Here is a 15,289-nt window from a genome sequence, read left to right as displayed (position 1 = left end):
ACACAAGCATTGATGACAGTTAAGAGAGCTCATCGGCAGCACTCAACATACACTGGGCACAACCAGAGGATCAGCAGGCTGTTTATATGTGTTGTGGCATCTATAATTCTCTTTAATAAAGAAAAGGACAAAGGCAAAGTAAAGTCATCTTTAATATGTTGTCAACTACCCTAATACCAAGTCCTAACAGATTCTTATCAAAGTGGAGCTTATAAACGCAAAAAAAAAAAAAAGATTAATAGGGGAGGTACATGAGTTCACCTGTCCTCTACTGCCTACCTTTTGTTTTCTTAGCAAACGACCACCCAGAATGCCCAATAGACTATTCTGATTGGGTCAGTTTATCTTTTCGGCGGCTAGGATCCACATAGCAGCTAGTTGGAAGACCCGCGAACTATGACTAGAGAGGGTTATTGATCATATCAATCTCGTCAAGCTTTCGGAGAAGCTTAATGCTATGAGGGATGATGTGGTGGATAGCTTTAACCGGGTTTGGTCCCCCTGGATGTCTTCCTCCTACTTTCCAGTAAACTTGCAGTCTACTGATCTAAATACTTTGTTATTCTGGGCATAGGTTTCCATTGGGAGGTCCACTGATTCATAACCTTCTCTTCTCACTATCAATCACTGATTAAGGACCCCACAGGACACATAGGCCCAGAATGTGCAGAGTTTTATATCAATAAATGACAAGTTATACTTAACCATTTACAACAAAAATATATCAGTCTACCCAGCAAAGTCTGATCTATAACATGCTGCCAGATGTTCTCTTATTCCAGGTTTTTTTGTGTATATTGGCGAGCGCACATGCTCTATATTTTACTAGCTATGTGTTGCACTTGGGGTTCTAGTGAACATATCTCTAGAGTTCATCCCGAGAAAATATATACCAACTACATGAAGTAATAACTTTGTGGACATCTCTTGGTGTTCGTAGAAGATTTAAAATACTGGTATCAAGTGGATTACTGAAAACCTGTTAAATCACATTATTCTTACCACTACTATTATTTCTGGTAATCTATTGCTGTATTACATACTACATCCAAGTTTCTATATTTATACATTTATTTATAATATATAATATCAGTATTGGAAGAATTTTAGTGGTGACTATAAGTGCCCTTTGGCCCCACCATAAACCGGGATATTTGTTCTATTTGTGCCGATGTAAAACTGCACATTCATCTTCCATTGTATAATTTATTGTAAATCTGTAATTTATATTGTGTATATATCTTTCATCTCTACTATTTGATTTTAGCTCCTGTGACTATAGTATATTAACACCTTCCCGCTACAGGATGTATGCATACGTCCCAGCACCAGACACGTTTGCATGCCGGGACATATGCATACGTCCTGCTGATCTCCTGCTCTGCCGCTCAGGAGATCAGCGGCAAGACCAGGCTGTCAATCACAGCCGGAGTCCCACCGCAGCTGCCATGGCCACGATAATTGCACCGCTCCCGGCAGCATTAACCCCATAGATGCCTTGATCAATCTTGATCACAGCATCTATGGTGTTGACAGGGGGAGGGTGCTCCCCCTGTTCACCAATGGCAGGGCCGCACAGGAGACTGGATCGCACAGGCTGTAGTGTGTGCAGCTCATCAGGTCATACTGTGCTGCAGTAAAAATTTATTGCAGCATAGTATAACCTGTAAAAAGTGAAAAAAAATGAAATAAAAAGGTTCTTCAATAAAAGTATGAAGTATAAAAATAAAATAAATTCCCCTTTCCCAATAAAAGCCCTGCATTATCATAAAAAATAAATAAATAAATGAATAAATACACAAATTATATACATATTAGGTATTGCCACATCCGAAATGACGTGTACTTTAAAACTATAATGTAAATTATCCCGCACGGTGAACACAGTAAAAAACAAAAAAAAGCGCAAAATTCGCCAATTTTGGTACAAATAGCGGAATAAAAAAAGATCAAAAGGTAGCATGTATTTAAAAAAAGAGCATAAAAAGCTATAAAAAATTTACCAACCCACAGAATAAAACATCACTTTTACCGCACAGTGAACACCATAAAAAAAAGCAGAAAAAAAAAAACGCCAGAAGTTTCCAGATTTTCACAATATTTTGGCGTTTTTCACAAAAAAATGCTGCATGTGTCAACAAAAATGCACCACTTATATATAGTACAATATGTCCTGAAAAAAACAAACAATCTCAGAATCGCTCCATCATTTAAAGAGACACCTGTCAAAAAAAAAAAAAAAAGAGCCTGGTCATTAAAGGTAAAAAAATGGGTCTGTCTTTAAGGGGTTAAATAATCCTTATTATATGTGACATTAGTTCTTATTTGCGGCGAGAGATGTACACTTAACACTTTCTATTCATTTTATAGCCAGTTCAGCCTCCACAGTTCTTTTTTGGTCTTCAAAAGCGAATACCATAAAAAAAAAAAAAGAAAAAAAAAAAGAAAAAAAAAAACTCAATTAATCTCCAATACCAAAATCAATGCTTGGCTATATCCTGACTACACATGAAGTGTGCTTTTAGCTTTGCAAGTTTATAAAACTATGTTGCATTCTAAGAAAAGCTTATCCATACTAAAAATGATTACAAAGTTCCCACATAAATCGGTAACACATTTGTTTTGTTTGTTCCCTCATGGGTTACTCCTTACTTCTATGTCTATGGTTAGGTTTACTTTTCGTAACACACTGTCTTGGGTATCTAGCCACAAAGCTTTCATCACATCTTGTAAATTCTGGATACAAGACTCCTAAAAAACTCTGAAGGTTTAATACAGCAGACTTCTTGCAGTAAGTGCCTCTCAAGTCAAAAATAGTCATTCCGCTTTATTTGCTACCGGACAAATGTTTTCCCACTCCCAATCCCTCCATAGACATTTAGCTCCACAGAATGTCCATGGGTTGTCAGTGGAGAGAGTAGAAATAAACCGCTGCCAGGCACCTGCCTGTTGGGGAGGATCCAGAGGCCTCTATACACAGTCAGTCAGGCCAACTTTTTCACTATTTTAAGTTTGGTTCCTTTCACATGACAGCATTTTTAAGCAAAACCCAATATAGGGTCCAAAACAGAATGGGTACAAATCTTTGCAATATACTTTTTCTTTGTATAGGTTACACACCTAGTTTTGGCTAATAGATACATAGCAAAACACTGACCAAAATACTGATGTGTAAAGGAGCTCCGTTTGCAAATTCAGACTTCAGCTTTACAACTTACGTGGCCAAGGGGAAGCTAGTGATAAACATGCAATATATTATTTATAGTAAATATTATTTCATATTTACCATATTTCCTGTCAAATTCAAATCTTTCCTTATTACAACAAAGCCAGTCTCACATTGAAAAACACAGAAGAAACAGAAAATAAATCATGACCTACAGGACTAACTTTGGTGTTTACAACAAAAATCTATCCCCCCCCCCCCAAGAACTGAATTAACAGCAAAAAGGATACAGCAGCAGGAAAGAGCACTGTAAGCTTCAAACAAGTAAGTGGCAATGTCCAGTCTCTTGGAATCCACAGACTGTTGGTTATTGACCAAAGCTAGCTTGTGCAAATGTGGAAGAACAACTAGAAAACAAAAATAACAGTAATGCATCCTAGCTATTACACCATTTAATATGTATTAACAATAACACATAGAGACAACCTATCAGTATAAAAAAGCCAACTGCGCCATAGTCTCTGAAAATTTAAGAAAAACTAATTAAAACACTTAAAGTCAAAAGGTGTAAGACAACTTTAATGCCAAAGCTGTGATCTGTGAGTCAAGTAGTAAAGTAGCAGATTGTGCACACTTGGAAAATTTAAATGGATAGATATGTCATACACATAATAAAAATAATGCCCAAAGACTTTCAGCATAAGAACAGTGTATCCCCAAACCCCAGAGAAATTTACTCAGTTTAATACAACCCCTATATCACCGGGACTGAAAACAGAAGGCTTTAACCAGGAGTAGAGCCATTTTGGATTTGTACACTAGCTTCATGCTGGATTTAGAAATGTTTATCATTTGTCACTATGCATGTTACATAGGTAAACATATAGGCACAGCTAGTTCCTAACTCTAAATAAACCACAAGCACCGCACTGCTTGATGTTAATGGCCTGTCTACAACTTTGCCAAGTACGGTCACTCACATTCATCTCTGAACCTGGGCTCTGCATTGGGTCCAACTCGTCCAAATGTCCTGATGATTTCAATCTGCAGGGAGTGCTGATCTTGATACTGGGGGTCTTCTAGGAAAGACGCCAGCTGCATTTTTACTCTCTCTAATAACTGCAACGCAAGGGTTAGTATGAAACAAACCATGTACATTAGTTTGACAAGCCAATTTGCTAATGACAATTTGTGACTTCTTTAAACATTGTAGATACTGATACATACACTGAAAAACAATAATATTATAGGGGTCAGAATAGGGCAATTTTTAGCATACTTATTTTGTTTAGAAGTACCCTAAGCTATTTCAACAAGAGTAATAACTCCACTCCATGGGGTTGGCCACAGGTCCTCTTTAAATGATTCCTAAACAATTTTTTAGAATTTAGAACAGTGTTCTTGCAATGCATGCAATAGAAATTATACCATTGCCCTTTCAACCCTACCCTGACCTACCAACCCTAAATAGCAATTTTCATTTCTTCTTTTTCTATCCTATAATAAGGAGTTGTCTACTGGATACTGGGACCTTTAAATGCACATTACATGAGCTCTCACCTTTGCTGGAAAACTGTACTGTATATGTGACTATAGACCTAGCATTTGCATTTGGATAGTTTTCACATTTTGTTATATTACCACCTTGTGTTACAATAAAATAAGTTTTATGTCTCCTCATTATTCTGCATGCAATAGCCCAAAATGCCAAAGTGAAAACTGTATTTTTTACATAAATTTATTAATAGTGGAAAGAGATTTTCAGGTCGGATAAAACCAAAATTGAACTTGGTCCCAATTTTAGGCATAATGTTTGGAGGAAACCAGGTACTAGACCTGACCAATACAGTCACTAAATTAGACTATGGTGGGGGCAATATCATGCAGTGTCTGGGGGGGGGGGGGGGTAGGGCTGGTAAAAAGAGACTGGTTAGGGTTGAGGGGAAGCTGACTGTAGCTGAGGTACAATTAAATTATTTTCAATAAATTTGCAAAAAAAAAAATTCTAAAATGCCTTTTTATTGGGTGCAGATTGATGGGGGGAGAACTTCAATTTTGATGATTTTTTTAGCACAAGGCTTAAATAAAAAAAATGTGAAAAAAGTTAAAAAGACTCTCTGAATGTATTGTATATTCTGTATGCACTATGGGATGGGGACTTCCATATAGACAGATTAAACAAGTATATCAAATTGCAAAAATAATGGCGACATGGTGAAATTACAAATTGAAAAATAATGACAAATTGTTATCGTAATAGGTAAGATGTTACATTTGTTTAGGGACTATTTTTCCTTCTTGGGACTTTCTGAGATTAATCACACTTTCCAATAAGGTGTCTACCATCAGACTGATAACATTTCCTTTATATCTATAAATCATAAGGTGTTTGCAGATGTGCAAAGAGGGTGTAACCCATGAAACATTTCTAAATAATTATAGATAAATATGTCCTGTGTTTTATTAAGATATAGTTTGAGAATTAGCTCTTGACACATGGATGATAATCAAAGTATGATAGTGAAGAACATGTTTCAGCATTCACCGTATGTATTTTAAGGACTATGCCATTTACTGGTGCTACCAGTCATACCCACCTCTCTCTGGGTTACAGTCTCCATGATGGTACCAAATGCTGGGATGGTAGCAATTCTCACAGAACTGTAATAGATCATAAGGTCATTTTCTATTTGTATTAAATGCAACAATTTTTTTTTAATACAAAAAAAAAAAAACAATAAAAGGAGTACCTATAAAATTGATTTTAAATCTAATTACTGAAGGGATAGAAAATTCTCAAAATAGGAGTATTAACTAGAGTCAGTTATTGGAACTCACAATTCTGGGTCACTGGACAAGGTAACAAGGGCCGGAGCAACTCTCTTGTCAATTAAGGATTCTTTCATGCCTCGGAGAATGAGCTGCAACCAGTTAACATGCAATAAAAAATTTGCTTGGTAAAAAGAAAGTAGACCTTATCTGGCTGTGACTGTGGATGGGCAGACAGTAAACTTGGGCTTTTGATTTAAATCCACTATGATTGTCATAGAGGTAGTGGAAAGGTACACAGCTAACTGAATGGTATCATCTTAATATTCGTGTTAGTCAAAATATTAAGCATCCGGTTGAAAGTAAGATATGCTCCATCAGTTTAGTCTATAGATTTTAAACAAAAAAAAAACTAGAACTGTATCCTGGTATAATTTAATTTAAAGAATCTTTATTGCCAATAATAATGTAAACTGATGGACATTTCCTATAATCAGGATGCTTAAAAGTTTAATGCAGCAAAGAAACTTACATTTCTGGATCGCTGGACAAAGTGATGAGAGCAGGGACAACTCTCTGAGCTACCAAAGTCTCATTCACCCCCTTCACCAAAAGCTGATTGGACGGAGCAAGGGAGAGCCATGGCGTGGTGCACAGGAGAGCGAGCAGGCAGAATAGCAGTAGAAGGAGAAAGGGGGAGAAACACAAAATGCAAAGATTAGAAGCTACTTTTACGCTAAAGCATAATCTAAAAAGAAAGATCAAGCAGCAATGTAGAAAATCAAAGAAAACTATCATATATGTCATAATATAGAACTAAAAGCTGTATTTAAAAAACATAACAATACAATACAAAACACTTTGTGGATTGCTTGACAGCTTTAATGTGTTGATTCCAGGAAGATTATTATTATATTCAGACTGAAAATAAAAGACCTTTGATCAAAGAGTATTGATCTGGGAATGCATTTAACAGTTCTTAGCTGGGTGTTATTCTCCATACATTGTTCTGCTATTAAGAACTATCACCATTCATCTGCTAACTATGGGCTTGATACATGTGATTTTTAATGCTGAACACTAAGGCTGGATTCACACATCATAAGATCCGGAAAAAAAATATGTTTTTAAAATAGGTTAATTTAAAAAAAAAAAAAAAAAAAAAAAAAAAAAAAAAGGCTGTATTTTTAATCTAGTAATGTGTTCAATTATAATCTATAGAAAAGGGGTCAACATTGGATTTATGGCATTTTTTAAACAACGTGTGCGCTGACAGACACTTTTCCATAACATGTAATGGAATGCATTAATAGATGAAAAATATGGCTGTGTTTTAAAGACTTTTTCTTTTGATTTTACAATGTGTGAACCCAGCCTAATACTGAGAAGACCTTGCAGCAGTGCAGAGGTTGAATGGGCAACATCCATTTCATGGGTGTGTCACGCTTCTACTGGCAAGTAAAGGCGGGATATACCTGCGAAACAGACATTGCACGTTAAGCCTCTGAACTACTGCCTGTTATTTGTTTGTGTGTACTCTGTCATGGCCACAATCAACAGTGCTGATGTTTTACGGCCAGTGGTGAGTGATGTTCTGCTTTTCTTCTTTGTTTGGAACTGTATTGTGAATATATTATCTGCCAGAAAATGAGCACTAATAAAGAGTACCTGTCACCAAACTAAACTTTTAATATATTATTCCTTATGTTATTATAAAGACACTTTGCTATTTACTTGCTGTTAAAATTCCCAACCTATATATGTTTTTAAAGTGATTGAAAAAACAGCCACTAGTTCGGATTTTTTTTTTTAGGGCAGGAGGGGTGTTAGGAGTAGTTAGTGAATATAAATGTGTTAGTTTAGAAAATATGGTTTGATGACAGGTACTCTTTAACCCCTTCCTGCTTTAGAACGTATGCATACGTCCCGACACCAGACACATACCCGCACTGGGACATATGCATACGCCCTAGTGATCTACAGCACTGCCGCGGGCAGCGCAGGAGATCGGCAACAGGAGGAAAAGACGGCACAAGCAGTAATTTTTCTCCTGCTATTTCCCCAGGCTCCCCCAACGGCCGTCACACTGCTGTGTGCTAACGGCAGTGTGAAAGAAGCCTTACTTGTCTTTTTGACAATGCAATTATATTTTCTGTGTATACCAGCTACTGAGTTTGCTATACACAAAGGGAACACTAAGAACAGACATCTTAGATCTGAATAAACTAATCACAAAAAATATCAATGGAAATCAAATTTATCAACCGATGGTACACACTCAAAATCAAAGTGGAAAACTAGACTACAGGCTGATCCAACTTTGATGTATTGTCCTTAAAACAAGTCAAAATGAGGCTCATTATAACTTGTTTTAAGGACATTACATCAAAGTTTGATCAGCCTGTGTGTGGCCTCCACGTGCCCGTATGACCTCCCTACAACACCTGGGCATTCTCCTGATGAGGTGGTGGAGTGTCTCCTGAGGGATGTCCTCCCAGACCTGGACTAAAGCATCCGCCAACTCCTGGACAGTCTGTGATGCAACGTGGTGTTGGTGGATGGAGCTAGACATGATGTCCCAGATGTGCTCAATCGGATTCAGGTCTGGGGAAAGGGCGGGCCAGTCCATAGCATCGATGCCTTCCTCTTGTAGGAACTGATGACACACTCAAGCCACATGAGGACAAGCATTGTCTTGCATTAGGAGGAACCAAGGGCCAACCTCACCGACATATGGTCTCACAAGGGGTCTGAGGATCTCATCTTGGTACCTAATGGCAGTCAGGCTACCTCTGTCAAGCACATGGAGGGCTGTTCGGTCCCCAAAATAAATGCCAAACCACACCATTACTGACCCACCTCAAAGCCGGTCGTGCTGGAGGATGTTGCAGGCAGCAGAAAGTTCTCCACGGCGTCTCAAGACTCTGTCACGTCTATCACATGTGCTCAGTGAGAACCTGCTTTCATCTGTGAAGAGCACAGGGTGCTAGTGGCGAATTTACCAATCTTGGTGTTCAAATGCCAAACCTCCTGCACGGAGTTTGTCTGTAAGCACAACTCCCACCTGTGGACATCAGGGCCTCATACTACTCTCATGGAGTCTGTTTCTGACCGTTTGAGTGGACACATGCACATTTGTGACCTGCTGGAGGTTATTTTGCAGGGCTCTGACAGTGCTCCTCCTTGCACAAAGGTGGAGGTAGCGGTCCTGCTGCTGGGTTGTTGCCCTCCTACAGCCTCCTCCATGTCTCCTGATGTACTGGCCTGTCCCCTGGTAGCGCCTCCATGCTCTGGACACTACACTGACAGACACAGCAAACCTTCTTACTACAGCTTGCATTGATGTGCCATCCTGGATGGGCTGCACTACCTAAGCCGCTTGTGTGGGTTGTAGACTCCGTCTCATGCTACCACTAGAGTGAAAGCACCACCAGCAGTCAAAAGTGATCAAAACATCAGCAGGAAGCATAAGAACTGAGAAGTGCTCTGTGGTCACCACCTGCAGAACCACTCCTTTATTGGGGGTGTCTTGCTAATTGCCTATAATTTCCACCTGTTGTCTGTTCTATTTGCACAACAGCATGTGAAATTGATTGTCAATCAGTGTTGCTTCCTGAGTGGACAGTGTGATTTCACAGAAGTGAGATTGACTTTCAGTGTTCTTTATTTTTTTGAGCAGTGCATCAAGTCGGGAGTTCCAATTGTCCTCTATACGACTATGAACGGTGTGTAATTTTACACTTTCATATTGAGTGTAAATAAAATTTACACTTTCTTGCAACATGAAGTGCAATGGATTATTCTCGTTTTCTTCATGACAAAACTCTCTAAATGTATTATAAAAATCATATTTTTGTGCTCTCTGTTGAAGTTAAACCTAACTATCGTGGAATGGATCAAAAAAATGTTTCCACCACTGTAGATACACACGTGAGCTAAGCAAAATGCTACATTTAATACCATGTGACAAGCACTTTTATTTTAATACACCCAATAGAATGAAAATTTTATAAATCAAAAGCAGGGCTGTGGAGTCGGTAGATAAATGTTCCGACTCCGGAGTTTTCTGTACTTCCAACTCCGACTCCCCGACTCCTCTGTATTAATATGCGAATGTATGTTATACATTCCTTGAAGGAAAGAAAGGTAACATACCTGTCATTACCACAGGACTACTTGCTGGGAAGCCAACAGTCTACAGTATAGAACAGTTTGTGTGCTGATCTGCTGCTGAAGATAGGGCAGTGGGAGGATAAAGGAAGAAGGGGCATTTATTATAAAACATGATTTCCCTAGTAGAATCCCATACTCATGTTTAAAGTTTAAAGGGGTACTCCGCCCCTAGACATCTTAACCCCGGGGGCCCACTGCTGGCGACCCCCGGGATCGCCGCTGCGGCACCGCGCTTTCATTACTACACAGAGTTCGGGGGACGGATACAGAGCGATACAGTGGACAGAGCAGCGTAATGTCATAGCTCCGCCCCTTGTGACATCACGGCCCGCCCCCTTAATGCAAGTCTATGGCAGGGGGCGTGAAGACCACCACACCCCCTCCCATAGACTTGTATTGAGGGGGCTGGCCGTGACATCACGAGGGGCAGAGCCATGACGTAACAGTGCTCCAACCCCTGTATCGCCCGTCATTACGCACAGAGCGAACTCGCTCTGTGCAGTAATGATAGCGCGTGCCGCTGCGGCAATCCCGGGGGTCCCCAGCAGCGGGACCCCAGAGATCTGACATCTTATCCCCTATCCTTTGGATAGGGGATAAGATGTCTAGGTGCGGAGTACCCCTTTAAGCTAACAATTGAGTTACAAGTTTTTATAGCCTTAGCTGAATGGCAGCAGTTTTTCAATGGTTTACATCTTCAGTCTTGTATAAGTGAAGGGAATGGAGATTCAATAGTTCAAGTGTCTCTAGTCCTGCAAAAAACATATTTCCTTAACCCCTTATCAGTGAGAGGCTAGGTTACCCATGGGTTCCCTGTAACAGCAGAACACAACACTATGGAAAGTATAAGTATTGCCGCTCCTAATTGTGCGTTGTGCACCATATAGTAAAGCACATGAAAAGCATGCTTCTTCACGGTCACTTAAGGTGTTAGTTTAGCGGTTACGTGAGGCACTGCATGCATTGGTCTTTATTCTTAAAGTACAGAAGTCATTAATTATAAGTTTTTGTGAATTGGGACATTTAAACTTGCTTTTTTTTTTTTTTTTTTTTTAATATTCCAATCTAAATTTAATAGGAGTCGGAGTCGGTGCATTGTTTGCCAACTCCGAGTACCCAAAATTTCGTCCCACTCCACAGCCCTGATCAAAAGGCGATATCTAGTATCTATAATATACAAAATGTAGCAAAAATCAGAAGAGAAAACACCCAAATAATGCAAAATATAAAATCAAGATGCCAACAAAATGGATTTATCTTTGTATTATTTTAGTGTGCATCCTTTTGTGTTTTCTCTTTTTTCCGCCTTTTTGCCTAATCAAAAAGACACACTAAAAGGAGTTCTGATGTCAATATGTAAAATATTGTAGGCTTTCAATTGTATTATTGCTACATCACATAAACTATGCCCTAGGCAATTCACAGCTTAGACAGTCACAAGAAAAGTAAGAAACTAGCTACTGATTTCTCCCACACAAAAGTATTTCAGATATTCTTTTATCTACATAAAAGTGCCAGGGAAACACACTTACTAATACAACTGTTTAACAATGACACGTCCCAGTTCTAGAGCCCGTTTACCAACATTCATATACAAGGTTAAAAAAATAAAATCTATGCATGGCTTTGAGCCAACTTCGGTGGGGCTCTTAGCCTTCCTTCCTCCCTCCTCCCATTGTATGTGTGCTCAGCCACACTGGAGTGAACTGGGAAGCAGGCTGTGAGTCGGACCTAATGCCGCTGTAATTGCCCACTGGCCCCTGGTATTGCCCATACGGCACAGGTAGGTTTAGTGTTAGGTCCCGTGCCAATTGAGAAACCTAGGCGTTAGGTGCGGGATCAGGTATATCCTTCATATATGGATATACTGGCTAATGTCAAAATTTTTGCATAATTTTGAGGGTTAGCCATATGTTACTGTCTACATCTACCACAGTAGTGCACCTAATTTTATGTATTATTTTATATGTTACACATCCACACCTTTCAACTGGTGTAGGATTCTATTGTGGCACTTGTAGTCTGCAGCAGGCATCCCCCATTGTATGCATTTTATGCTGGGGATTACCCTTAGCAATGGACCACAAGCGCAGGATCTGCTCCCCCAGCATAAATGCACAACTGCATTTGGGGTTGAGCATTTCCTGCCATTTGAAACCACGTTTTTTTCTTGTCCAAATCTATGCAGGTAAGCTTTCTGATGACAAAATTAAAGGTTGTAAAACATGATAGGAAGATTCATAACATAAGAGTGTCACTGTTTCAGACGTGTCATATGAATACATTTTTTCCAATATTATGGCCTAAAGTTTTAGCCCAACAGTGCATTTCATGAACATAAATAAAACCATCATAGATCCCAATAATGCTGTCAGTTTAGATAATTAGACCTGAGGCTGTGAGGGGACTTGTGTCCATATTACAGTACCTGAACCTAGCCCGAGGATGCTGTGTGCTTGGGGGGTGTATGGTAGTGGTGGTATGATATCGGTATATAAGGGGTTAATGTTAACCCTATAGTTCGTGACACCAGGCTGAGGGCTGGTATGCTGAGGCAATGCTCCGGCCTATCGCCGCCCTTCCCAGTAACGATAGGTGCATGAAATGACTGAAGGTCCACAAGGAGATTGAACTTGAACAACTTTACTTAAGTGCTTGCGATACATCCAAGGCAGAGTAACAGTCTCGTACAAACAATCCTTATATTGCTCAGTGACTGACAGTTGTTGTGGACCTTGAGCTATTTAGAAAGTCTCTGAATTTAGGGTAGATGCTTGCAGATCCGTCCGGATTTAGGGGTTATATTAGGTCCGGTGATGCTGCAGAGTGTCTGGGAATTGATACCCTCTCTATTCTGAATTACTCAGCCGTTGCCGCAAGGCTCGGGCCTAACTCACTGCGATAGTTGCTGTGCAGATCCTTCTCGTTTGACAGCCCAGGAACAAGAGAGAGAGAAAAAGATGGCCGCCGCTCCCTTACATGGGCAGGGGGTGGGGTGAATCCGATTGGTCAGAACATCTGTCACTCACCATTACACAGAGTAATGGGATTGCATACATCACAGGGCCTCCAAATGTCCTTAAGCAAAATACCATAGAGTTTACCTAGTCACGTGACTCGCAGGTCCTATAATGCTATGGAACTGGTAATTAACCATTTATTTACATATATATTATTATATTTACATTACCCTTACATAAATTACTAGGCTATTAGTTGGAATAGAGGCGACAAGGGGTAGGCTACACAACAGGGATCCCTACGTCCTAGGGACCCACACATACATAGGTACCGTATAAGATGCGGTACCGGGACACCACAATGCATTCACATGCTCGTACTAGTAGCGGGTTTCGCGCTACCATTGATTTGAATGGGTCCAGACAGTCTGCAATAGTGTCAGATTTGCGGTCTGTCTGCGGACCCATTCAAATCAATGGTAGCGTAACTCGAGGGAAACCCGCTGCTAGCTACTAGCGTGTGAATGCACCCTAAAGGAGAGTTTTAGTGACCAATTTCCTCCCTACCAGAGATCAGTTGGGTTCTTTTTGCAAGACAATTATGAAGCCTACATGTGGGCTCAGGTTCCATCATTATCGACCCAAGAATCTGTGCAGAAAATAGGTCTCCGCTGAAAAAAAGTAAACTTTGAAGCACCATGCCTTCACTCTGGTCAAAAGCTCAAAGATGAGATTTGAGCTTTTTAATTGTAGTTAAAAACATAAGAGCTGCCACACGGAGTATTTAAAGAATAAGTATCACGGACAAAAACGTATCCCCTATCTGCAGGATAGGGGATAAGTATTAGATTGCTGGGAGGGCCGTGATCTCCTGTATGGAGCCCCGACCCTCTTCCACAGCGGCATGTAATGGCCCCCTCCATATACCTCTATGGGAGAGCCGAAGATTGCCGCATGGCTCTCTCATAGAGCTATATGGAGGAGGCTTGGCGGCCCCTGCTTCAGGCAGAAGTCAATACGTGCCGCTGTGGAAGATAGCTGGGGCTCCATATAGGAGATGGTGGGGGGTCTGAGCGCTGGGGCCCCCCGCAATGTCCTGTATGGGGCCCCGGATAGGGGATAAGTTTTTGTCCACGATACTTCTCCTTTAACTTACGAGCCATGGAGACCGTTTAAAAAAAAAAAAAAAAAACACTGGCTTTTCTTACAATTAGTTGCTGAGCCACATTCTGAGATCTTTACTACCTGACCATAAAGTAAAGGGCTGTCAGTGACAAGTGGCTGGACATGTGCCTACTGGAATAGCGCCATCTTTTTGTGTGTACTCCCCAACCAACCTCATCAGAATTGCCAATCTATCATGCAATAGTTCTACTTTTAAAATATCACTAGGCAGAGGGACCTTTACAGCCTGATAAGATTTAAAAAAAAGTATAAGTACTTTGACTGTAACATGATCATACAATGAAAACAAATCTTAGGATATCATGGGCTGTCATCTACACAAAAACACTGCATGAAAAGTGATCACAAGTCTGAGCAGAAAGAGACAGGCTTCACTGCCGAATGGTAGAATGTAATGCAACTCTGGATTGCGCTGTGCATACTTCCCGCTGTGTTTGAGGTAGCAAGCTGACTGATTCGCTTTCCTTATGAAGATTAATTTTAAAGAGTAAAAAAAAAAACATCTGTTATGAAAATGTTCATGGTCTCAATCACAACCTAAATTAGAGCTGTCCAGAAGTATTAGAACATCTCTGTCCAATATATTGTTAGCAAAATATTCTCCCACCAGGCACAGAGCCAACTTGACTTACAGGTTCTTTGGAAAGTCCCAATGGCTCCCCTAGGAGAATCGTATGCCATGTACAAAGTACAAGCTGCCTTAGCTATGAAACATCAAAACTTTGTATATGGTCAGTCAAGGACATCAAGTTCCCATACAGTTATTAGCAACACCTGTGGCAACACTGTATTAACTTATACTGAAACATTTTATATGGTAGATCTGAAAGGTAAAGCAGGCGGATATCATTTTGTTTTCTTTACATGAGACAAAAAGAGCTTTATGATCTTATAAGGAAACTCATGGTAAATAACCCTATAAATGTACTCTCAGAAATTCCCTCCTATAAGGTGAATAGAAGCAGAAAATAAAAGGCATTGTCTCAAGGATGTTTCAATCACCAGGGCCGGCCTTAGGGGTGTGCGAGCTGTGCGG

At 40.0% G+C, this 15,289-nt stretch overlaps 1 protein-coding gene across 7 annotated transcripts in view; it reads right to left on the bottom strand.

Moving 5' to 3' along the window:
• RELCH (RAB11 binding and LisH domain, coiled-coil and HEAT repeat containing) overlaps window positions 1-15,289 on the bottom strand; it is a 173,100-nt gene that overhangs the window by 20,951 nt on the left and 136,860 nt on the right. For 5 of the 7 annotated variants that reach the window (XM_056520987.1, XM_056520988.1, XM_056520991.1 and 2 more), the window contains 4 exons: window positions 6,468-6,550; window positions 5,764-5,827; window positions 4,147-4,285; window positions 3,457-3,573 (listed from right to left, as the gene is read on the bottom strand). In XM_056520987.1, the coding sequence (XP_056376962.1) occupies window positions 3,457-3,573; window positions 4,147-4,285; window positions 5,764-5,827; window positions 6,468-6,550 (403 nt within the window). Of the gene's footprint in view, window positions 1-3,456; window positions 3,574-4,146; window positions 4,286-5,763; window positions 5,828-6,004; window positions 6,088-6,467; window positions 6,551-15,289 lie in introns of those variants that run through there. The other 2 variants (XM_056520990.1, XR_008844106.1) reach the window with 2 other exon arrangements.

The sequence above is a fragment of the Hyla sarda genome, chromosome 5 (genome assembly GCF_029499605.1).
Source record: "Hyla sarda isolate aHylSar1 chromosome 5, aHylSar1.hap1, whole genome shotgun sequence".
Classification (NCBI taxonomy): domain Eukaryota; kingdom Metazoa; phylum Chordata; class Amphibia; order Anura; family Hylidae; genus Hyla; species Hyla sarda.
Note: the sequence above shows the minus strand (reverse complement) of the source record. Positions and strands in the feature narration are given on the sequence as shown.